Source organism: Rhincodon typus, chromosome 24, assembly GCF_021869965.1.
Source record: "Rhincodon typus isolate 14 chromosome 24, sRhiTyp1.1, whole genome shotgun sequence".
Lineage (NCBI taxonomy): Eukaryota > Metazoa > Chordata > Chondrichthyes > Orectolobiformes > Rhincodontidae > Rhincodon > Rhincodon typus.
In genome coordinates this window covers 37276790-37302546 of record NC_063355.1, presented here as the reverse complement: position 1 = coordinate 37302546, position 25757 = coordinate 37276790, and the positions used below count along the sequence as shown (strand labels likewise).

Sequence of the window (25757 nt, the reverse complement as noted above, 5' to 3'; positions counted from 1 at the left end):
ATCTAGGGTTGCCAACTCTGGTTTAACATTTTCCTGAAGGTTTCATCTGACATCTGGCCTTATCCAGCAGCTCCACTATCCTTACAATGGAAGCGTTAGAGAGAATTCACTGAAGCACATCAAGTTCTTAACGCCTCTGTGGACTCCCTCCCACTTCAAATGGCTCACAGGGGTGTCCAGGTGATCCTTCTTCACAGGGGATTGCTGGAAAGTTGACAATCCTAGATAAATCACGTTAGTGCGTAAATAATCAATAAACAGCACCTGTGAGAAATAAGACCAGAAGTTGCTGGGCAAACTCAGCAGGTCTGTGGAGAGAAAGCAGGTTAACTTTTTGTGTCTAATACCCTTATTCAGGACTGATTGTAGCTGGGAAATGGTTGGTATATATGTTGATGATGGGTTGAGGGGAGGAGTAAATGAAAGGTGGAGATGAAAGGTGAAGCCCAGAATGAGAGAACAACAGTTGGACAGGCAAAGGAAATGGTAGAGGTCAGCCTAATGGGGACAATAGGTTGGTTGTGGTAGCAGCCCATATGATGTCAAGGCCTGGTGTGTGGGGTTGGTGTAAGGACATGGCAGAAGGTGCTCAGGCCTTAAAATTATTGAACTTAATATTGAGTCCCATAGGCTGCAGAGTTCACAAGTGGACACTCCTCTTTCCTCAGAAACTGTGAGATTCAGATTGACAGGAATCTTATAGAAATGCTGCTTGAAAGGCTTCATCATCACAAAAACACAGAATACTACACAACACAACAGTCTAAGCATGGGTTTCAATTGCACAATGACTGGATTTTAATATTCCCAATTGTGTTTTTAAATGCCTCCATTACCTTCTCTTCCTTGTTGATACCACCACTTCCAGCCCTCTATCCCATCAAGGGATCTCCAAGCTTGCTTGTTTGCATTGTCTTGATCACTCTGCCACTGGTGACCATTGGCTGCCTACGCTGTTAGCACCCTCCTTAAACCTCTCTGTCAGTTGGCCCCATTTAAGACTCTGTTAAAATCCACCTTGTACAGATCTTAGGCACACTGGTAGTGTTTCTACCTCTGAGCCAGACAGACCCAGGTTCAAGACCCATCTGCCTGAGAGGTGTGTCATAACCAACAGGCTGGTTAGAAATATCTTAAATCCACTTGTTTTCAGTCATCATAATATCAGTGAAATTCTGTTTGTAACATTCCTGTGAAGCAGGTTGAGACGTTAAACTACATTAAAGGTGATGTTTTTGTTATACATAGTCTCCTTAAGTGGTCTCAGCCACTGATATTTTGTCTGCTTGATCTCAGATTATTCTGATTGAATCTTGCAGACAGTCTATCCATTTCCATTCTAATTCACCAAATAGAAATCTTGTACCAAATGTTTAGTGGATTATAACAACTCAGGAAACCTGACAGGAAAGGAACATAATTAATTATTGAACGCCAAAAAGGTACCACTATTTGTGGTGTATATAGTCTAGTCCCAGCCTGGGTCAGACAGTTCTGCAGACTCGACTGCTTTATTTTCTATATCCAGAAGTCTCATCACAAACAACTGAATAGATTTTTATTCTTTCATCACCGAGATTTTTTTTAAAAAAATCCTATAAACCACCACCAGCGAATCATCGGTGTTTCCAATTCAGTGGGTCTGCTCTGTTAATAGTTCATTTAAATGGATCTGCTTTGAAATAGTTTTTTAAAAACCATCCTGTTCAAGTATATTGTTATACACCTGTGGAGCAGGTGGAACTTGAACCCAGTCCTCTTGGCTCAGGTGTAGGGACACTACCATTGCACCATGAGACCCTATGGGTCTGCTTTATTTATTTACTTATTTATTTCTGTTAGGAAATGTTATCACACAGAACTGAACAACTTTCCCACCTCCAGCTCACAGTGACTTTTTTTTGTTTTTAACTATTAACCAGATGGGTCTGTTTTATTTATTTTTCTTTTATATCCAGAAGTGCTATCTGAGCGACACACCGAGTGACCTTTCCAACACCCAAGTCACCATGACTCTTCTTTTTGTGTTTTGTTTTCCTTTTTAAGCAGTAGGCGATGTGGAGCCAGTTATAGATTAAATGCAAAGTCCGATCAGTGCAAAGCAAACCATCAAAAGTGAGGGGGAAGTGTGGAGAGAGGGAAGGGACGAAATCAAAATGGAATTGGAAGAGGAAATAAAGCACTGTATCCCCCCTTGGTGCCCACCTCTGTCTAAAGCATTGATGGACAACTCGTGCTCTCTCTCCAAGGAAACCGAGGTACAAACATAACCACTGAAGAGGGGTAGATGGGTCTGCTTTATAAAGGGCTCAGGTGATGAGTTCCAGTTGGGTAGGCCAAAGTCTGTTACCAAGGGAACTCATACTCAGTGATCTCCATAGGGAGATTAATTAGTGATTGTCCATGGGTCTTATAGGGGTTATCATTCTAGCTATTCATTAGCCATTCATTGCTCCTAAATCAATTGATGTTTACTGGTTTCAATATAGCCCAGAGAGATATCTACCACATCAGCCAGGTCTGCCTGAACCCAGAGGAATTTTCCACGCAGAATGAAAACTGTGAACACTGGAAGCGAAATGGAATGAGGGGCGATGACTTCATTTCTTAGAGTGACCTTTTACTTCTAAAACATTGCTGGGTTGGCAATAAAGAACTTTCTCATTATTCTACAGAATCATCTTTCATTTTGTTCTTTGCTGTATTTTGAGCCAAATGTCTGATTAATCAATTAGTGCAGAGTTTGGCATCAGTCGCAGACTCCCCTCCTCCTGTGAACCAGCTCATTTCAAGGACAGCCCTTAAGAACTTCACATTTTCTGTGACAAAGACCCATTCAAAGCGCTGCCAAGGTTGGGATTACCTGCAGCTTCCTTGCTGAGGACCGAATGAGGGTTCACAGGGCAAAGACCTGTTACAGGCCTGAAATGTTGGCTGTGCACAAATGCTTAACCAGAAAGCCCTGAGGACAGCCCAAGATGGAGCCTTGGCCATCATCACAAGGGCAAGCTGTCACTCCTGCCTTGGCTTCATGGGCGGCTTGGCCATTTTTGTTAAGATCAATGGTAAGCAGCTTGCATCACAGTTGGCAGTTACACTTGGCAGTGCAGTGGAGCTGCAAGAAACAAACCTGCTCCTCTTCGCTCCAAAACCAGGGGGGAAAAAAAAACCCCACGTTCTTTGCTGATGGCCATCTGTTAAGCTGCATCCGTGCCTGGAAGCCCAAGCGAGACAATTTCCTCAGAGTTTCCAAAACAGCGATCGATCCATCATAAGCATTTGGGAAGTTGCCTAGTGCCTGATTTTTGTGACCAATGCAGTTACGTGACAAACCACCTGACCCACTGAGTTGGACAGCTTTCTGAAATTGTCAGGATGTGGCTGACATGGACTACCAGAAAATAGATGCAGCAAAAGCAATTTGAATTTACAGCTTTGATGTGGATTGGTAACTCACCATTTCAGAATTCATTTAGAAAAATAAGATGCAAAGATCTGGAATAATATTTCACCTTCAATACCAGAACATTACAAAACATCCAACAAATAACATCCTACCTTGATACAGAGCATATGTTTGGGAGTAATTGCTTGACTTTTGACAACTAAACTATGACACAATGACACCGAGCTGCACATGATGGCTAGTTTCAACAATAAATGCAGAAACATAGGCCAGAATCACACCAGATCCGAGGCTGTACCTGGAAGTCAAAGAGGATGTCGAATTTATGTAGCCAAATGGTGGTACTTGGGTAGGACATTCCCACTGGCAGCCAATAAATAGGTCACTGTTGGAACCATGGTCCAATGGAGGAACTATCATGCGTCTCTGAGCTGTTGGCACAATCAGAAGGTCGGAATCAAACTTGACAGCCTCAACAGCGCCACCCACAGAGATGGCCACTGCTGCAGCTGCAGGAAGAAGGAGAGGGAGCCTCCATGTTGAGGTGCCCTCAGAGGCCAGGTAAGTATTTTTTTACTGCTAGGCACGCAGGACCCAGTGCTCGGTGTGGTGTATCTTCCAGTGATGGTGTTGGAGCTTCAGGGACCCCTCTTAGGAAAGCGGAACAGCTATATAAATGATGTCCCTGCACATACGGATTCTCTGGAAGACCTCCTGGCGATCTTTCAGTTGGTGGGAGCCAATTTTAACATCGGTAAAATCCCAATACAGCAGAATTTGACCATTAATTGGTCAATTAATTATATTAATTGGCCTCTCCTTTGTGGTCAGTGGGCAGTGCACCAAAGTGTTTCCTCCTGTTGATTAAAAACCCATATCGGCACTTTATGCCAACAGCTCATGAGGCATTCCTCTTCATAGCCCATCTTCAGACAATTACTAAAATCCAGGCCACGTGGAGAATGAGGACAAGCAATGTCAACTTCCAGGAGTCTCCTCATTTGGAAACACACAATGCATCATAAGCCATGAAAATGAGGATTTACTGATTTGTAGATTATTACACTGAATGAGAACACTTTCCTTCCCACCCATCATGTTATCTTGCCTTCCATTGTTTTTGCAGAAAGGACAGTCCTTACTAGGTTTAACTGCACACATGCTGGTACATCTCTAATGCACAGAATTACTTAGAATATCCAACACAGAAACAAGTCATTCAGCCAAATTGGTCTGGGCCAGTGTTTATCCCACTTGAGCACAAAACCAGCAATAATAACTTTGAGTTAAATTTCATGCTGTCGTCTAAAATGAATCTAGCTAAAGGTAAACAAGCCATTATTCTGCTGTAAAGGGAAGAAATGTGGTGCAGAAATCAAAATTCAATGTTTTGTAGAATAATTGGGTTTGTATGTGTTGAGAAAGAACAGATTTGTTTTTGAAAAGATGGTGCTAAGCTCGATAAGATGGATTGTAACTGATTGAACTAATCACAGTGCACGTTCACTGTTGGTGAGAATCAATTCACATGGGATAGTAGAAACTTAACTCTCTAATCCAACCTGTCTGTAAATCCATAGCTCTTCCCTCAGGTGGACAAAATGGAAATGATTAAGTTCAACCTACCCAGGATTGTCAATATTGTTGTTTCAAACTTTCTTTTAGATTTCTTATAAAATCTGTAACTGAACAATAAATGTGTGAAATTAAATATTGGAAGGAATTAAACCATTGTCTTCAGACTCCAGCTCAATTTCTAACCATCAATTCTACCCTCACCCTAGCAACTGTCTGAAAATCAACCAGCCTGCTTTGTGCCATATTTGTGAGATGAACTTCTGACAATTTTTCTGAATGAACAGGGGTTAACTCATGGGCTCTGGTACTTCTCCAGTTTCTGGGTCCCTAATTGTCACCATGTTTAACCTTCTCATTCATATCTTCTGGGCGCCCAGAATTGTTGTAATAGTGAAATCAAACTATTTTATGTAGATCTTGCAAAACATCTTGCGTTATATTCCATGCCTCTATTTATAAAGCTCCTTGAAATTTTAGGTTTTAGTATGATACACTTTATAACCTTGGTTGTTTTCAGACAATTATACACAGCAACCTGCTCCACTCCTTAGAACCTGGCTCTATGAAATTTCTGGGCAGCAATTACACAAAAAAAACTTGAATCTCACAAAGAACACCAGAAATAATAATCCCATATGCTGATGAGAATATCTTAAAGTAACAATGACATATTTTATTGTTACACAATGCATGGGTTCACATTGAAGTTCAATAATTGCAAAAGCCTTTCAATAAATAAGCACAAACCCATTCACTTGCAGTAATATGCAATTTCTATTCAGACAAGTGGATTTCGATAATAGGAAAACTATGCTTTACAATTGAGTGACAAATAGTTTCTCCTTTTGAATTGAAATGAACCACATTTAAAAATGCTCAGCATGAACAAATAACAAGAAAGCAAAATATTGCAGGTGCTGGAAACAGGGCGCAAAATATATTTTCTCAGAGGACACTTTTTTTGGATCTCAGGGGCTCCCTTTTCATTCCAGTAATTCAGTTAATAAGCCATAATGTTGAATCTTACTTTTTTTTTGGGCTAAGTGTCAAGTTTCATGGAGAATTTCCCTACGTGAGCCCCAGCAAGTTTTCTCACTTTATTGTCCCAAACATGCTCCCTTAATTAGCAATCCTGCCCCTGAAGTGTCCATCACATCCAATGCTAGCCCTATTCTATCACTTGCAGCCTGAAGCATCACTGCAGGGATACCCTGGAATAGACTGACATCCCTGGTACCTGGGCATCTTTAAAAGGTTATTGGACACCCAGGCAGGCACTGCTAGTCCAGAGTTTCTCTGCGTGGCTCATGACATGTTTCCCAAACGTGGCAGAGAAGAGAACATTGTTGCGTCATGTTGTGGACAGTACCTGGAGATCCTGATGGATGTAATGGCACAGATGTGGCATTTCATCTCCCCCAGGACTGGCACACTATCAGAACCCCCTGCCAGCCTGGTTTCAGGTTGCCGATTGGGTCATTGTGATCTCAGCCAGCTAGAGGAACGTTCAGCAGAGAAGGCTGAAGGTCAATGATTTCATCCACTCGGCCAGAGTAAATGCTGCCATCTTCCTTTTGCTACTACACATTAATTCTGTCTCCGGTCCTGCACTCATCTCCCGCCAAAGCTCATGCTCTCATTATTGCATGCATTGTCTTCCCTCACTCATTCTCACCCTCATCCTCCAAATCCTGCATGGCCTTTGTGCTGCCTTCTCATTCACTCAGGACAGCTCATTATCTTTTCCCCATCAGCATCTGCACTAATAGGTCTGTCACATACCTCCATCCCACACAATCCCTCCCTTTCTCTCTCGCCAGGAGGAAACAAATCACAGTAGGGCAGTAGGAACCAAGATGGGTGGTCTGCCTGACATTCTCCTCACCCCACCATGAGGAGAGTATCCTGACCCTGATTACCCCCAAGTGGCTGAGAGACCATGCCCGAGCTTCGATTGATATCGGAATCTATCCTTGACTGAATATAGTGGGACTCCCAACTGAAGGTTAGGATTAGGGTTAGGATTAGGCTTAGGGTTAGGCCTAGGGTTAGGGCTAATTTAGGGTTAGGGTTAGGGTTAATTTAGGGTTAGGGATTGGGTTAGGGCTAGGGCTAGGGCTAGGGTTAGAGTTAGGGTTAGAGTTAGGGCAAGGGTTAGCGCTAGGGTTAGGGCTAGGGTTAGGGCTAGGGTTAGGGCTAGGGTTAGGACTGGGGTTAGGGTTAGTGTTAGGGCTAGGGTTAGGGTTAGGGTTAGGTTAGGGTTAGGGATCGGGTTAGGGTTAGGGCAAGCGTTAGGGTTAGCTTTAGGGCTATGGTTATGGTTAGGGTTAGGGTTAAGGTTAGGGCTAGGGTTAGGGTTAGGGTTAGGGTTAACATTAGGTCAAACTGTGAGTTGGGTGCATGTCCCTATGCACAAAATGTCCTTGCAGCAGCATTGTTGTGAGAGGTGCCTCTGCATTCTGAAACACAGCTTTACAATACCTAAGTAACCTGTAAGTGGATTGAAGAGATTCCATGAGGATGTAGAGAGAGACCAGCACATGTCAGATGCCAGCATTCAGATGGGAGTTAAGTGCAGCCGTAAGTTTGCCCTGAGATGTTGTTGTTGCGTATCCAAAATAGCAGTCAGGAAGGGCAAGCAATGATCTGGGGTCGCCAGATATCCTCGCAAACATTTTGTGTCTGGAATTTTTGACGTTCAGATTCCTCACGGCAGGTGCATATTAATGAGGCAAGATGTACAGTTACTGAGACTGATAACAAGCAATAATCCTTGTTAACTGGCATCTCACCATCCCCCAGTGAGAATCTTGTCTCAATATCTGGATGTTAGTTGGAAAATGCATCGAGTTGCTCCCAACATCGAGAAAGGCCTCACCTAAGGTCTCATGTGATTAGAACAAAGAACAAAGGACAGTGCAGCACAAGAGCAGCCCCTTTGGTCCAACAAGACTGTGCCAACATCTGATGCCTTTATGAATATGCCTTTTACCTCTATGCGGTTCATATCCCTCTACTCCCTGCCTATTCATATACCTGTCAAGGCAACTCTCAAACATTACTGTGGTAACTGCCTACACCATCTCCTCTGGCAGCCCATTCCAGGCACTCGCCACCCTCTGTGTAAAAAAAGTGGCCTCTCACTTGTCCTTTAAACTTGTTCTCTTTTGCCTTAAACTTATGTCCCCTCCTAATCGACATTTCAACTCTGGTAAAAAGACTCTGACGACCCATCCTATCCATGCCTCCCATAATTTTGTAAACTTCTATCAGGTCACCCTTCATCCTTAGACGTTCATGTGAAAACAAACCAAGTCTGTCCAATCTCTCCTCATTTCTGCAGATCTCCCACACATTGTTCAGAGATCTGATAAGATTCTATCCATTGTAATATTACTTCCTGTATTTGTGTCAATGTCTGGGCATTTGGACTCAAATAGAATTGTAATTAGGAGAATTCAGCAACATTCTCAATAATCATCACCCTTTCATCAAATTTAAAGACATAGAACACTCATAAAGCTTAGATAACACAGTATTTAAATTGGCATGAAGACAACATTTATACATTAGCAGCAAAGTCTTTTTTAAAAATTACTGATAAGCTCTTCTACACTCAAAAAGCCATCACCCCAAAGACACCTTCCACAAACAGGTGAGATCACAGCTAATGTTTTCCCATCATATTTGCATAAATGTGGAAGATTTTAAACAGGCAGTTACTATATTTTTTACTGCATCTTGGATCTAATCTCAGATTTAAAGTGAACAATTGTCACAATATTGTGAAAAAAAAGACATTGTGAAAAAACAGATACGTTCTGTTGAAACGTTTCTGTTCCACTCATCGGGACAATTTGCAAGAATACCAATGAAGGGGAAAACTAACATTAACAATGCATGAGAGGAGATCCACTGGATCTATTCAAGTACATTGGTAAGGCATTGCTGTGAAGTACTGTACAGCCTCCCTTTGCAACCTCCCCACCTCCACCCTGCAAATTGGCATCAGCTTCAATATGTCCCTGCCTCCGTCCTTGTCTCCAAAATGGAGGGAAACTCATGGCCCATTTATAAAGCCCATTGAAAGCTTGAGTATGAAGAAAGACTGAACAAACTTTTTCAGGTTTTCAGCTTTGAAAGGAGAGAGTTTGGAGATAGCTAGCGGCTAGCAGGACAGAAACCCCTTTGTCATGGGTAAGCATCAAGGCCTTTCTCGATGGAGTTGCTGAGACAAATCAAATGGTCGTCCTCATTTGTATCTTTCCTGTCATCTTGTGCAAAATAAATGTCAGATCTGTAACTCTCCCTTTCCAAAGAAACTGGAACTGGTACTGAAGTAATACACTGACGTTGTTGGGATGTTGCTGTGCAATGTCCTTCCGCATTTTACAAGCTGTTAGAGTTACATATTTTACGCATGCAGGCATGATGGAAAATCAGAATTTCCATTGCAATTTGTCATCTGGATAATATTCTCATGGTGCACATATGCCTGAAGGTACAAACATACAAATTAATCAACTGAAATAATTGAGTTGTAAGGTTTGGTCATTTACATAGCAAAACAATTAATCCTTAATGTCTTGACTTCCCAGAGTTTGGACTCTGTACTTCCCATTTGGACACCACAGAGCATTTCACATACTCTATAGCTTTGACCAATATATTTTTTGCTTCCAGTTTCCACCACAGTGTGCTTATTACTTACCCTGATAATGGAGTTGGAATGTTCCAATACCTCCATATTGGAATGAGCGGAAATGCACTGAAATGGTATTAGTTGGGCTGCGGATAACCTGGCCTTCAACTAGAAGCATTTGGTTGGCTAAAACAATCCAGTTGTCCTCTTCCAATCCACGGATGGAGAGCTGTTCCCCCTCAGAGAGGTTCAGTGTTTTAACCTGAAATAAAGGACAAAAGAATTTCTCACCAAATGTATACAGGAAGCAATCATTTGATTGTGGATGTATCTTTCTGAGGTCACCTTTAGCAGCTCTGAAACCACAGTGCTGAAATATTTAACACAGTTACTAGATCTTAATTTTTTTTAGCTGAACTTTGAAACAAGAGCCATTTTGCGTGCCTTGGCATCTGTCATTCTCTGTATCTGTTTGGAAAATTGGAAGTTAGCTCTGCTAATATATTCACTGCTTCAGCATTAGTGCTATTTCCTACAAGTGGATTCTTTGTCCCTTTCCATCAGGGATTTACATTTACAGTGAAATATTTTCTTATATGATAGTGTGACCTAGAGGTCATTTCAATCCAAAACATCTTATGATGGGAATTAAACACTGTAATCTTGCATGTGCACTCTCACATGTGTTTTGAGTAGCCAGTAGAAAGTGGTCTGCTGAACAATCTGGTGAGTGTGAGCAGAGGCACATTAGACTTTACTTTTGAGACATGAGTGGCACACTATTTTGAAATGTTCACCATAAGGTAAATGTAGCCAAGCTGTCTTAGCCAGAAGGCCATTGATATTTTTTGACGTGTAATTTCTTCAATACCAGTCACATAAGCTTAAGGCGGGAGCACTTATCTTCTGTGTCTCACTTCCTTATCAGATCACCATGTTTTAGGTTTGAACTTAGCTTCTATGAAATGCTAGGAACATTGACCCACTGTGCAATGTTGAGGGTCTTTCACTGAGACAAGCCATTAGCACCCAGGTTAATGAGTTACTTGATCCCTTCATGCACCCAAATGTGCTTGCCTTTGCCCGTAAAATTCGGCCTGCAATGTATTAATTCCTTTGTTATGCAGTGAGATGGCCATATGCTTTACATCTGACCTGCTCCACCCACTTCCTTCCACCACCCTTTAGCTCTCCATTCAGTTGAGTTGGTTATTATCTTCAAATTTAGAGCTACTTGCCAGCTCTCCTACATTCCAACATACTATGCAAGAACATTTATTAGAATCTTGCCAGCAAATCTTTATCATTTCAAGTTGATGTGTTGTGTGGGAACCAATACACATCCAATTATTTTGGTTGGACTTAAACTCTTAAGTGCTGTATTACAATCCACGTTGCCAAATTGGATACTGTGGACTTAAGCAATACTTTGCAAGTACAGTCCGCACAAGTTAAGCTGATCATGTTAAGATAGACTATTGGGAGCAAGCTGCTTCTCAATGTTTATAGACAACCAACGTTTCTTTCATTGGAGCAGTCCAGTTTCCTGCACTTTGGACCTTGAATATGCGTGGGAAATGTTTTGACGGTAAGGGGGTTAAATTTGCCCATTGACTTTTGAACTTGCAGTTTAAAGCCCTTTGAAGGCAGCACTGTGAATCACTGCAAAGTGGGATCACGTGCCTGCAAACCTTAAATTTTGCAATCATTTTAAATGTGCAAGTATGCATGCAGGTTCCATCAAGGCATTCTAGAAGGTACTAACTGATTACTTGATCAGAAACAATGTGCAGGATTATGGGGACAAGGAATGGTACGATATCACAATGCTCCTTTGGGGAACTAGTGCAGACATGTTAGGCTGAATGGTCTCCTTCCGAACTGCAAGATTTCTGTGATTCTGTGATGGACTGGAATGGAATATTATTGGCTTGCAAAAGTGGACAGGAATATTTTGATTACCATTTGATGGACAGATTCCCTCATTGTTCCCAGACAGATCCTGACACTCATAATGGGCTGGAGTTGTGGGATATAATCAAGTTCTGCCATCCAGCTCGGAATATTGTATAATTGTCCTCTGTGATAAAGTTATTCATGGCTTCATTGAACTTCAAGATTCATCTTTACACAACCTTTAACTTGCTGCTAAATAAACAGACAAATGAATTTCCCACATTATGCATTTTTGCACAAATATTCAAAATTTGTAATTTCAATGCCTATCTGTCTCGTCAAAGCAATAGCTTAATGGTAAACTGGTGATTTAATTTTGGGATGAGACAATCGTGTTTGACCCGTGGTTAGTGCACTGAGAGTATTGGTCTGTGTATTGCCAGTATTTTCCAAATCTCAAATACACCAGCATCTACATTTCAAACTAATTCATTGCTAGGCGTCATTGTGGCTCAGATGGTTGTTCTCTCTTCTCTGTTATTCTCAAAGCTAGGCTTCCATGACTTGAGCATAAAAATCAAGGCTGAGTCTCTCTCAGTATTGCCTTTGGAATAGGATATTGCACTGAAGTCCCATCTGCTTATTTTGTGTGTAGAAGTAATTTGAAGAAGAACAGAGCTATCCCGATATGTCATAATGAATAGTTATTCCTTAAACAAGATCACAAATCATTTGTCTTGTTTGTCTGTGATTGCTTTGTCATGATCACTTTGCTGTTTGGCAGAGTTAACTGTTTGCAAATTGACTGCTATGATGTGGAGGTGCCGGTGTTGGACTGGGGTGGACAAGGTCAGAAATCACACGACACCAGGTTATAGTCCAACAGGTTTATTTGAAAACACAAGCTTTCTGAGCCTTGCTCCTTCTTGACTGCTGTGTTTCCTGTACTGTAACAGTCACTACACTTCAGAAGCACTTCATTGGCTGTAGGGTGCTTAGGAGTGCCCCGAGATCATGAAAGGAACAAGTTCCTTCTTATCTTCTATTGCAAAAGTAAGGTAAAGCCAGTTCTGAGGAAGGCTCACTCGACCTGAAACGTTAACTCTGATTTCTCTCTACAGATGCTGAGCTTTTCCAACAATTTCTGTTTTAGTTTCTGATTTACGGCATCTGCAGTTCTTTTGTATTTTTTAAGGTAGAGTCACCACTGCCCTACTGTCCCATTAGACAGAGAGGAGAATGGTAGTAGCTGGGTGGCATGGTGGCTCAGTGGTTAGCACTGCTGCCTCACAGTGCCAGGGGCCTGGGTTCAAATCCGACCTTCAGTGACTGTCTGTGTGGAGTTTGTACAAACTCCCTGTGTCTGTGTGAGTTTCCTCTGGGTGCTCTGGCTTTCTCCCTAAGTCTAAAGGTGTGCAGGTTAGGTGGATTTGCCATGCTAAACTGCCCCTGGTGTCCAGGGGTGTGTAAATTAGGTGGATTAGCCATGGGAAATGCAGGGATATGAGAGTGAGTCTGGGTGGAATGTTCTTCAGAGGGGTGATATGGACTTGTTGGACCGATTGGTCTGTTTCCACACTGTAGGGATGCTATTCTATGACATAAGTTTCAACATGCCTCTGGCAACAATGGAAGGAGTTGTTGTGAAGGGCATGCCTTCATTGCACCCACAGACAGTGCAGAAGTTGGACCCACACTGTTGGCATCACCAGCCAGCTATCCTGCCCACTGAACTAACCAGCCTCCTTCCTTCTGTTTTGTGGTAAAGGAAGAACCTTGTGAATTAGCATCTTTCTGAAGTGGATTAGATTGGGAGGATCCACATTTCCGATGTGGAACACATCAAGAGGAATGGAGTTCACAGCTAATTCCCACTGAAACTTTACAACAGTCGTTGGTGCCCCTTCCTCAGGAACAGCGTAACATGGAGAGAAAAGAAAGATACAAGGCTTGGCACCAAATATCCAAGAAAACAATCCCAAAGATGACTAGCTGCGTCAACAGGAAAATGTCAAATGGTGGTTTTAGGAGAAAAGAAAGCCTCTCTGCTCCTATGATGCTGCTTGGCCTGCTGTGTTCATCCAGCCCTGCACCTTGTTTTCTCGGATTCTCCAGCATCTGCAGTTCCTACTATCTCTTTGAATAAGTGGTTGTTTTGTTTGAACAACAACACCAATGGGAAGCTATGAGCAGCAGAGCTGCATTATGATAGTGCTGCTGCACTACCACTAATCAGTTGGTCCAATGCTTGACTGAAAATTCCGTACTCATGAAGACGGCTTTAACCGTGATCTTGGGTTCATGTCGTGCTACATGTAAACCCCAGCACACTGTTCTGTATCTGTAAAATCTTCCTTACTGTCCTGTTTTGACACCATGACCGTGATAAATTGTCATGATCTCTCCACATTAATTAGTATGCACAGTTTTGGATTCCTTATTACTTTGGTTAGACCCTCGGCATGTGACTCTTATACTTATCATGTTATTCCAGTCATTTGGTTTGTCGCCAGCACAACTTATTTCTAATTTTTTGTAATTATCTCTCTACCTCATTTAAACAGGTGAGAGGTCATCCCTTTGTTTGCTATTCAGCTATTGACACTTTACTCAGACCATCTAACACATTTCATCACCTGCAGGGACGTATTATTTGACACTCCACTCACACCATTTGTATGATCTTTTGATCTCTCTGCACTTGATCTCTCTGCCCATAAATCCTATGTTCTGTGTGCTTCTCTCTCACTTCACCCGACGAAGGGGCTATGCTCCGAAAGCTTGTGATTTCAAATAAATCTATCGGACTATAACCTGGTGTTGTGTGACTTCTCATTTTGTCCACCCCAGTCCAACACCAGCACCTCCACATTAAGAGCATTGTGTAACCTTTAATATTTTACTGGGACCGATGCTTGATAACATTGTAACTACCACGAAATGGAGCTTATGCGTAAGAATTCATTCTGCACCTTAAAAGATTTTCTGTAAAAGGTGCAATTTCAGAAAGATTATTGAATATATAATGATTTTTCTTGGAGATCCTCATTTTGACATTAGCAGTAGAGTGATGTAACTGTCAAGAATGAGACACGCCATTACTTTAATAGTTAACTGAGTAGAGAATATCAAAGCATATAGCGGCACTTAAAGATGAAGACGGAAATGGGCAAGATTGCCCAAATACAAGAAAGAGTCATTTGAATTCGATAGATTGATGCCAGGGTTGAAAAAGCCTTAACTGGCCATCACTCTGAGGAAAATGTCTTTTCAAGTCTGGCAAGGTGGCAGGGAAAATAAATCTTGGTTTCTGCTCCTGGATTGACAAACCGAGAGAACAAAATTCTCCAGGGCTTCCGGTCCACTGGCTTGAATGAATCTGGCCAGTTTTCTTTGCAGAGGACAAAAGGAGGTAGGAACAAGAGGTGATTTCTGTGATAGAATGGGGCAAGATTGATTAAGTGACAAAAAGAAGTGATTTTGCAAAGCTAAAGCAGATTATGGGGTAAATAAGAAACAAACGATGGTTTAGTGGAGGCATAAAAGGCAAGTTCATTCACAACAAAGACACATTTTGTTGAGGTTTTTTGCGAGAAGAAAAGTTTTAACAAAATGTGTCTTATTTTAGCAATACTTAAATGGTGAAAATCCGATCCAATTGTGGTCCACCTGGTAAAGATGTAATTTAATTTGAGCAAGTAAAATAAAACTTACTATGTCAATTGCAAGTTATTGCTAAAACATATTTCTGTTATTGGTTAGGACAGATGAAAAGACGATTGTGAAAGGCTCAAAAACAGAAGTTGCTGGAAAAGCTCAGCAGGTCTGGCAGCATTGCGAAGAAAAAATCAGAGTTAACATTTCGGGTCCAGTGATCCTTCCTTAGAAGGGGAAGGGTCACTGGACCCAGAATGTTAACTCTGATTTTTTCTTCACAGATGCTGCCAGACCTGCTGAGCTTTCCCAGCAACTTCTGTTTTCGAGTCTGATTTACAGCATCCGCAGTTCTTTTGGTTTTTATTGTGAAAGGCTGTTTTCGTGGTATACTGGTTTCAGTCTCAATGACAAAGAGGAATTTACTGCCATAAATTCTCCCTTCTAAAACCAGATTTTATTAATCCAATGGCTAACAGTTACCACTGTAGGATTTGAGTCTATGTACCCAGATAACATCCTGAACCTTTACACTTCTAGTGTAGTGTCAGTAACACTACACCACTATTCCTCCCCCTACCAAATACTCCTTTCTAGATATTTCCTAATCAACCTGGTCAGCAATGTTATGACACCTCAGGAGCAGGTGCTACTTGAAGCCAGGCGTCCTTTCCCACAGGCAGGGACACTACCACTGCACCACAAGGGCCCTTTAAATTATCCTTTTAAAACCAGCATTATGTTAGACACACCCTGATGGGGCATTGTTACAAAAATACAAACAAATAATTATCCGAAACTTTACTAAAGGTAAACCAGAAATTTAGCAAATCAAAATAACATTGCCCTTGCTGATGATACATCCCCAGTTCCTGCAATGCCCACTGGTCTCTCAAGGCTGGACAGTGCTTGAAAAAGGGGTAGACAGTCAAGTATAATGACTCCTGCACAGTCCACTCCCTGAACCTCGTAACGCCACCTTGGCCAGACCCAGGAGCTGGCCCACGAGGATGCTCTCTGTCCTACCCACTCCTCCCTGTGTGGGGGTCCCTTATGCTGATTCTAAGGGCCTGTCTAACTAACAGTTGTAGAGGGAAGACCATTACCGATCCCCTAAATAAGAGGAGCATGTCTTTGTTAGAAAGATAGTCTACTGTAATGTAGCAAAAGCCAGAATTTACAATTACTGGTGGAGGTAAGTACTAAGGACTCTCATGCGTTGCACAGAATACATCTGATCTCTTCAGGTACTCACCCAAAAGTCAATAGCCTCCACCAAAGATTGTAACATCAGACTGAGTGGAGCACAATGGAATATGAAATGAAATGTGAACATTAACTACTTCAGAACCATTACTTTAAGCAACATTTTCCATTCCATACAGAGTGGTTGCTGATTAACAGTACAGCTGTGAGACACATTGATTTTTTGCAAAGTTGCACCTGATTTTCAAATTATACAGCTTCTCGATGTATCGCTGTACTGCATTGACACTTACTGGTACATTGATCAGTATTAATTTTATTTTGCAAGTAATAGAGAGCATGTTAGAACCAATGCTAGCCACTAAAATAAAAACTGAAAGAACCATGTATGCTGTAAATCAGAGAAATCAGAGTTAACGCTGACTCTGATTTCTCTCCATAGATGCTGCCAGGCCTGCTGAGCTTTTCCAGCAATTTCTGTTTTTGCTGCTAGTCATTAAAATGTTGAAGAGCCGACTTAATAAGTGCTAACAGGTATTTAAAGGAACTGGTGGTCTCTTAGTAAACCTCTGGGTGTCCGCTCCTCGTCCAGACTTACAAAAAAAAAGTTAGAAATAGAGCAGATATAAATCATTTGGTGCCCCTAGGCTTCTCCATCATTTAATAAGAGAATGGCTGATCTGTTCATGGTTTTACCTTAACTTTCCTGCTGTTACCACCCACCAATCTTTGACTCCCTGGTCGACCAAAAAGTTGATCTAATTTAGCTTTTATGGACCTGACCAAACCACCTCAAAATATAACAAGGAGATAAACTAGACCCTAACTTTTACTTTATTTAGAGGTGCATATAGGGCCCTCTTGTAGTGCAGAGGTAATAACCCTACCCCTGAATTTTGAGACCTAGGCTCAAGTCCCACGTGCTCCAGAGGTATGTAAAACAATCCCTGAACAGGTCAGTGAAGGAAAAGAACTTAAAGGCAACTGTAGGGAGATGTGATTCAATTGGTCAAACTGCTAGGCTATAAGCAAAACATACTTTATTTTTACCCCACAGTTAAAATACAAACTAAAAAAGAAGAATTCATTTAACTTTAACTCTATTGAAAGGCTTAACAAAATAATGTACTATTTAATACTGCTCATCAATTGTTCCAATTCAGCAGCATCTCATAAACACACCCTTGGCAAAGGCAAATTCAGCAAAACAGATTTTACTCACTTGCTATCTCCTCCAGCCCAGGAGCATGAACGCCGACAGAATGAATCTAGCAGCAGAGAGAGAACTCAAGTTTTTTCAGCAGCAGAGAGAGAGCTGCATCTAGCTGTTTCAACTCCAGAACGCCAACTTCAACAACTGAAAAGAAAACTAAAACCCTTGGTCTGTGTGGGCCTGACTCCACCCACTCATGCTTCTTTTGTCTAATTTCAAACAAAAAACCCAAAGCTATTTATTCTGCTTTCCAGAATCAGATTTACAATATCCATCTTTAAGAGAAACAGGACAGAATAAGTCCCTCCTAAAGGCACTTATCACCACACAGCCTTGAATGTTCAGCCCTCACTGCTCTTTGGAGTAAAATATTACAACGGTTAATTACCCACTGGAAGAAAGAAATCCTCCTCAACTCCATCAGTATGCTATAGCTTCACCAATGCCCTGCATAGTGGTAACAGGGCTTCCCTACATTTTTACATCCTGCTTATACTACAATAAATCCCCATTTTGCCTTTATAATTAATTCCTTTATCAACATGGCTAGTAGTGTTATACACAGATTAAATGGGTATTGCAGTTAAGCTCTATCTTGGACACTTCCCAACTCTCTAGGGGGTGTATAGTGCCTTGAGTATCTTTGGAAAATCAAGTCTTTAATGGTTAAGTATCAGAAATGGCTACTGTAGAGACACCCTCTCGTTTTGGGAAATTCAGTACTCTCCGGCAGTTCTTCTGTTATCTTGTACCATAGCTAACATGGGCTTACTTAAATGCTATCAATGGTATTAGGACAGAAAAAGAAAGTCCCTAGACAGTACTGTCAGTTTTCAGTTTAATGAGCCAACATGCACATGCCAACAAAGGAAAGCTCGATGTGTTGCAGCATACGCTCCCACTAGATATCATGGGCTTTTTCTGAGTCAGAATACTACAGTGTGCAGCTCAAAGTCATGTTCAATGATCCAAAGAAAGTCATCTCATTAATTGCCATCCCAGGGCAGGGAAATTCAATTTCTATGTAATCTAATTCAATTTACTTCTGCATAGTGCAGCTTATCTGCTGTGGTAGTTATCAAAGCGTAGTCAAATTTCCAATTGCATGAGAAACTGTTTGATTTCCTGGATCCTGTTGTCCAATTCTGCATTTTAACTATTGGTGGACAATTACATAAATGAAGATGCTGATATTTCAACAAAAAAGGGCAAAAAAAATTAAAATTTGCATCCCGTCTGAGCTCTTCAATAACGTCCCTCAGGCTTCATTGATAAATGTTTCATTGAAAGTTACCAGATCAAACATCTCCAGATCCCAAGGCTAGCTGCCACATTTATAAATTGGGGAGCAGCCAAAATTTCATGCACTGCTTTAGAAACCATACATGAGCTTTCCCGTTGTCTGTGAGCTCCACATTTAAGACACCCAAAGGTTTTTAGGATCAATATCTTACACGACCGAAAAGACTGATAGGTCAGGTATCTACACCAGATGTTTCATTTTTGGATTTTCATCAAAAAGAATGGTAGCATTTTGCTCTTGTACAGCTTTTAGGCTTTCCTATAATGAATTGAAAGATATATTGAGAGAAAAAAGCTAGATTGATTGCATTTGAAAGCAATATTTTGTACCCAACCTCAGCTGCAAATTCCATCTGGTGCACTGATTCCAATTTCAGTCTGGGTCTAACTGGGCTTAATTGAACTTTTGATAAAGGATTCACCAGTAAGAACAGATTGGGGGATCTTTTCTACTGTGAGAGCAGCATCTCTCTCTGTTCTCCCTTCAATAATGATCTCAATCCCAATTTCTGAGGCAACCCAGGAATTATTGGCTCCAACATCGCAGATAACATATGGGGAATGTAAACAATCAAAGTCATTTTTGCTAATGGTAGCCAACTCATAAGTTGTATCCAGGTAATGGGGTACAGTGGATGACTACTGTACTACTGCCCATTTCATAACCCTGTCACTGGCCAAATTCATCTCAATAAGTGGTATGCTTCAGCCTGTTCATGTTCCCAGCTAGCATTAAATCATCAATTTTTACTATGTATGGGAGAGAATGCTGCTAACACTTACAACTCAGCTAACTTAGAAGGAAAGTTGGTCATCCAAGACAAAGGCACGCTAAGTCCTCCATGCTGATTATGCCCCACTCACATTCCGCACGGAGGAATACCTGCAGCAATAAATGGACATATTCTGTCACATCTATCATCAGTCTGGCTTGACCATCAATATGGGGAAGATGAATATATTTGTCCAGGATATTGACATGCCACCATATATCTGCATTGATCATATGACAATAGAGGGTGCTGAGAGCCTTGCAGACGAAGGTTCTATAACCACCAGATATGTGCCATTTGACACTGAAATCAATGCGAGCGTCAGAGAAGCTGCATCTGTTATGTCCAAGCTGAGTAAGACAGTGTGGAGCAAACTGACATTCTGTCGGAGAACACCAAGCTGTGGGTCTACCAAGCCTATCTCCTCAGTGAATACCTTTACAGTAATGAGACCATGAAAACATATAAAGGTAAGGCTGCAATAGTGTTACCAGTCAATAGGGCTGCTCTCATTAGGTAGAGATAACTGGTAGTGGTTTAAGCTGGGGATCACCACAATGAAGGAAGTCCTTCATAGTAACCTCAGCTCATATGGAATCGAACCCGTGCTGCTGGTATTACTCAGCATTGCACATCAGCTGACAAGCCACCTGAGCGAAAGGACTACCATGGGTAATATATGCTTGGCAGAAGAAAAGACTAAATATTTTCCCTCTTTACTATTTCAGATTTTTTAAGATTATCTTTTCATGGGATGTGGGTGTTGCTGGAAAGGCCAACATGTAGTGCCCATCTCTCATTCCCCTTGATCTGAGTAATTTTCAAGAGCTATTTCAGAAGGTAGCTAAGAGCCAACCACATTACAGTGAATCTGTAGTCATATGTAGGACAGGCTGGGTAAGGGCAGCAGACTGCCATCTGTTTTAACAGGACAAGCACAGGAACTTACATGAGGTCCTGGCATATGTCAACCCACCAGAATATATGCATTGCAAAGCCAACAATATCTGCATTGTGTTGGCCACATTCATGGGGTGGATGTCAGCTGAATATCCAAAGTGTAGTGATCTGGCCATTGGATTACAACCTGTCATACCCCTATCACAAGGGTAACTCCAAATGAGATTAGAGATAGCTGGAATTGGCATTGACAGGTGGGAAACAGTTGCTGATGGCTGAGATCTCTGGAGTCTGTTTGAAAGAGTTTTAGAAGAGATAAGCAGATAGCCTAGTGGGCTCAGGGAAAACAGAGGCTATTGGATCATGCACATTCCCAAACCCATTGTATTCTACTGCAGCATAAATGGTGGAGACTGCCATACGAGTGTGGACATTCTAAACTTCACCAAATCCTGATGCTTAACAACGTTGACCAGCACAGTGTGAACCATCATTTAACATGTTAGACGGCAGGAGTCTTGTGATGAAGTGGTAGTGTCCCTGTCTCTAGAGCTGGGAAGCCTGTGTTCAAGCCCCATGTGCTCCAGAGGCTTGCTCTTTAACAGGTTGATTAGATAATATCTACAAGTTGGTGGAATATGAAAAGATTATAGTGATACACTACTGGACAGGTCATCCCGAGCCCTGGATTGAGGATCTCACAACATGAGACAACAAGAGCTGGAGAATTTAAAATTTTTATTAAATACACAAATCTGAAATTAAAATTAAGAATGAGTAATGGTGAAACTACTGGGATTGTTGTGAAAGATCCATCTGGTTCTCTCTTGCGAATAAAATCTGCTGCTGTTACCTGGTCTAGCTGATATGTGACTCCAGACTTACAGCAATGTGATTGACTTTTAACTATGCTGACCATCACCCAATGGATTGCAACTGTTCACGAATTTAATACTCACAAGGGAACCTTTGGGAAACAGTGACCATACTATGATAGAATTTTACATTAAGTTTGAAAGTGACATATTTTATTCTGCTAGGATCTTAACTATGAAGGAATGTAGAACAAGTTGCCTATGGTGGAAATCAGAAAATACACTGAAGGATTTGATGGACAGGCAATGGCTGGTATTTAAAGAAGTGTTACCTGGCCTATGGCAAATATATATTTCAGTAAGACATAGGTAAATTAATAGTGGTTAACAAAATAATTTACAAATTTAATTAGATTAAAATAAGCATCTTATAAGGTTGCCAAAAATAAATAGTAAAAAAATCCAGAAGACAAATAAACTGATCAAGAAAGAGCAAAGAGAATATGAATGTAACAAGAACATAAAGGTGAACTGAAAATGTTTCTTTAGATTTCCAAAACGAGGAAGATCAGCAGGACACCTTTGGACCCATAACGAGAAGAAACAGGAAAATTTGTGATGGAGAACAGGAAAGTGGTGGAGAAGCTAAACCATTATTTGAGTCTGTCTTCACAGTGGACAATATAGAAAATCTCCCAGAAATGCTTGGAAACCAAGGGATTCGTGAAAATGAGGTGCTGAATGAAATTAATGTTGTTAAAGATGTAATACTCAAAAGGATGACCTGTTTTAAGTTTAATAAATCCCCGTAATGTAATTGAATGGTACATCAGGCTTGATGGGCTGAATGGCCCACTCCTGCTCTTATGTTCCTAAAGCAGCTTTTTATCTCAAAGGAGCAATAAGTACTGGTCTTGCCAGTGATGCCCATGGACCCTCACAGTACAATGATAGTGTCTCTATCTCTGAGCCAGGATACCTGGGTGTAAGTCTCACTTGCTCCAGAGGAGTGTAATAACATTACCAAAAAGGTTAATCAGAAAGTATCTGCACTACAAATGAATTATGGAGAAAAAAAGAAAGCCTTCCTAGAAATGAAGCTTCTGATGCATTAATTTATTAACTATTCCACATGTCCACACTTTTAAATCATAATTATTGCTTTCATACAGAATAACTTATGTTCACGAAAGTTGGGCCTTTTGCATGATGGGCATGGACTTAAAATGCACTAACTGAAGGCTCTTGTGACATCATGGCAGTTTCTCTACCTTTGGACCAGAAGATCTATGTTCAAGTCCTACCTATTCCAAAGGTGTGTCACAACATCTCTGAGCAGATTCATCATAAAATGCAATAATTCAAGACAAACTTCTTCCCTTATCTAATCCTTGAGTAGTGATATTTAAAAAGCAACATATTAGTTTTCATAAAAGAAACAGCACAGATTTCTAAATTTATGAGATTCTTGATTGCAATCTCCTCAGCTTTACAAGATCCACAACCAATCTTTTTCCCTTTAACTGAAACAAAATACGCACAGATCAGAGATAGTAAGAACTGCAGATGCTGGAGTCAGAGATAACACAGTGTGGAGCTGGAGGAAAAGGGCAGGCCAGGCAGCATCAGAGGGACAGGAAAGTCGACGTTTCGGGTCGGGGCCTTTCTTCAGCCCCTGCAGCTGTGGTTCCAGAAGTAGATGGCAGTTGAGAGCTTGCTGTTCATCACTATGATGGGATGTGCAGTAAGGTATCCTGTATTCTCACTGCACGCACATGTCACCAGCTCAGTGACAAGATGCCCTAAATCCAAATGGTCAGAAATTTATCTAATGCAGATATTTTCTTGAGAAGTAGGACTACTCAAATCCAGAGCAATCAGCAATTCCACTTTAAATTACTTATTTAGATGATATTGTTGCCTTTTTGCCAGATGCTTCCCAATTCTGTTGAAGAGTAAATGCTACAAACTCGCAAAGAGTGCACAGTTCCATCCTGGAGCCTAAGAACCTCTTGATTAGCCAGAGGGACCTAATCAGGGCTTGCAGCTTCCCCCCAACATAGAGTCACAGGTTCACAGCAGGAATCTAACAGATCCTGAGGTTTAGAGAGAGTCTTGTGAAAGAAACTCTCTAAGCTAATACAGAATCCTGCATACACAGAAAGTCCATGAATAGAAGAGTTTTGTTGAAATTGATATACACTGTGTTCATGCCATTTGGAAGACAATCAGGCCTTTCGCACCGCAACAAGAAGACAATACAACTATTGTTATTGATGCAACTTGGTGGTGGGTCTGTACAATTCAATACTGAAGCTCTACTATTATGTCCATCTAAAACCAAAAAATGCAGTTGCTGGAAATCTGTAACAAACACAGAGGATGTTGGAGAAACTCAGCTGATCTGGCAGTGTCTGTGAACAGAGAAATAGAGATATTGTTTTGAATCCAGTATGACTCTTCCTCATGGTCCTCCTCTGTAAGGTTTCCCAAACCACTTGGACCAAAAAAAAACAGGAATGGGAGAATCTGCAGAGGAAAGATTAGGTTGTCCCACAAAGCAGGAAATATTACCGCACTCTCAATACAGTTAGAGGTCAGAGTAGGATGGGAGGAGAGGTTAGGCTGAGCCAGCATGGATTGCTTGCGTACTGGTCAGTGCTTCCCAAACCCTATTTCACTGTGACTCAGTTCTGAAACTTGAGCATTATCATGATCCCTCAGTGAGAATGTGAGGGTGAGGGTTGGGGCGATAAGTGACAGAGAACAGGGACCTGTTAGAGAGGAGAGTAGAGCTCAATTGGAGCTTCATGGCTGCCATTGCTGCTTAGTTCTTGCAATCTCAACATTTCACAAGAGAACCTCCACTTGGGGCCCTGGTCCCCACTTTGGGAAGCCCTGTTCTATGTAATTCTGTACACTTTGCAAAAATCACCTTGACACATGCACCACCCAGTGGTTTGTTCGAGGTGGGATAAAACTACATAGGTCGAATAGTGCCTGATGTCACATGAATGGGCACTATCTGTATCTTGTGATTAATTGTGACCACACACTAGGGGTGGTTAAGAATCACAAGCTGTGATATCAGGTTCATCACATTGAACACCACCCAGCAATAAAAAAAACCCATAACTGAGAGAGAAAAACTAAAGGAAGGAGTAAAAATCCAAGGGACCGCACAAATTTGTTTCACACTGAAAAGAGTGAAAAGCACTTTCATTAATGGAGATGTAGATGAAAGTCGACAAGGTAATCTTAATTTATGAAATCTAATTCCAGGCTGTTTATAACAGAACAGTTAAAGTGACAGCTCACTCAACCAGTGCTTTACGAGAACATACATATCTAACTTCTTAAGGAAATGGGATCATAGGGAAGAGAACAGCAGAGATCACATTGAAGAGTATAATTATTCACTTTGGTTAAACCATCCTATACTGATTACAAGACCATTTCTAATTTTTGTGCCGAACCGTCAATGCTTTTTTGTTTTGTTTTCAAGTCTAATTTTTCGTCTTGGTTGAATCTTCAGTGCACAGCCTGTCGGATGAGCTGTTTCTATATGAAAAATCAAGCTAAGGCTCCAACTGCTCCTGCTGAAGACCCCGAGGCACTATTTCAAAGCAGAGTTCTTCACCATATCTTGGGAAATATTTATCCCTCCATTAGTGTCATTAAAACAGATTGGCCTGGATATTCTGGTGTTGGAGCAGCACAGACAAATGTAAGCCTGAAGCCATAGTGACAGGCCGACAGCAATTATACGCTTTAGGTATTGATAATACTATTGTTATGGTCTGCAAAGTGGATCAAATCAACAAAATCTGTAACAGATATCGATGGTTGCACCTATCTAAATGCTCTTCAGCATTCGTAGAGATCTGCAAAACATGCGGCATCAGGGAACACTGGCTACAATGTGCAGGAAATTTTGATTCCAAAGGCCAAGCAAGACCCCAGATCTCGGGTGACCAACAAGATGGTAACACCACAACCCCGGCAATGAGGCAAGTGTTCAGAACATGCATAAATACAAGCACATCTATGAGGATCAGAATCAAACAGGCAAATGACAAATTTCAGAAGATGACCAAATGTTCCATATTGTTAACCTCCCACACCATGTTGCCGGTATGAGGCTTTCAGCAGCTTTTACAACCATTAAGATCATATGTTCTGAAAAGACAGGATGACAAACACTGACAGGTAAAACTGACACAGGAATTAGTGCTATCATATTAACATTATGCATTGTGAAAGGCAAGTACCTCAGCAATAACGCAGTATGGAGCTGGAGGAACACAGCAGGTCAGGCAGCATCAGAGGAGCAGGAAAGCTGACGTTTTGGGTCGGGACTCTTCTTCAGAAA

At 41.3% G+C, this 25757-nt stretch overlaps 1 protein-coding gene across 1 annotated transcript in view; it reads right to left on the bottom strand.

Moving 5' to 3' along the window:
* Positions 1-25757, bottom strand: part of LOC109910584 (seizure 6-like protein) — a 240985-nt gene that overhangs the window by 74540 nt on the left and 140688 nt on the right. Inside the window, exon 6 of the mRNA XM_020509799.2 lies at positions 9696-9888. Coding sequence (XP_020365388.2) covers positions 9696-9888 — 193 coding nt within the window. The remainder of the gene's footprint in view (positions 1-9695; positions 9889-25757) is intronic.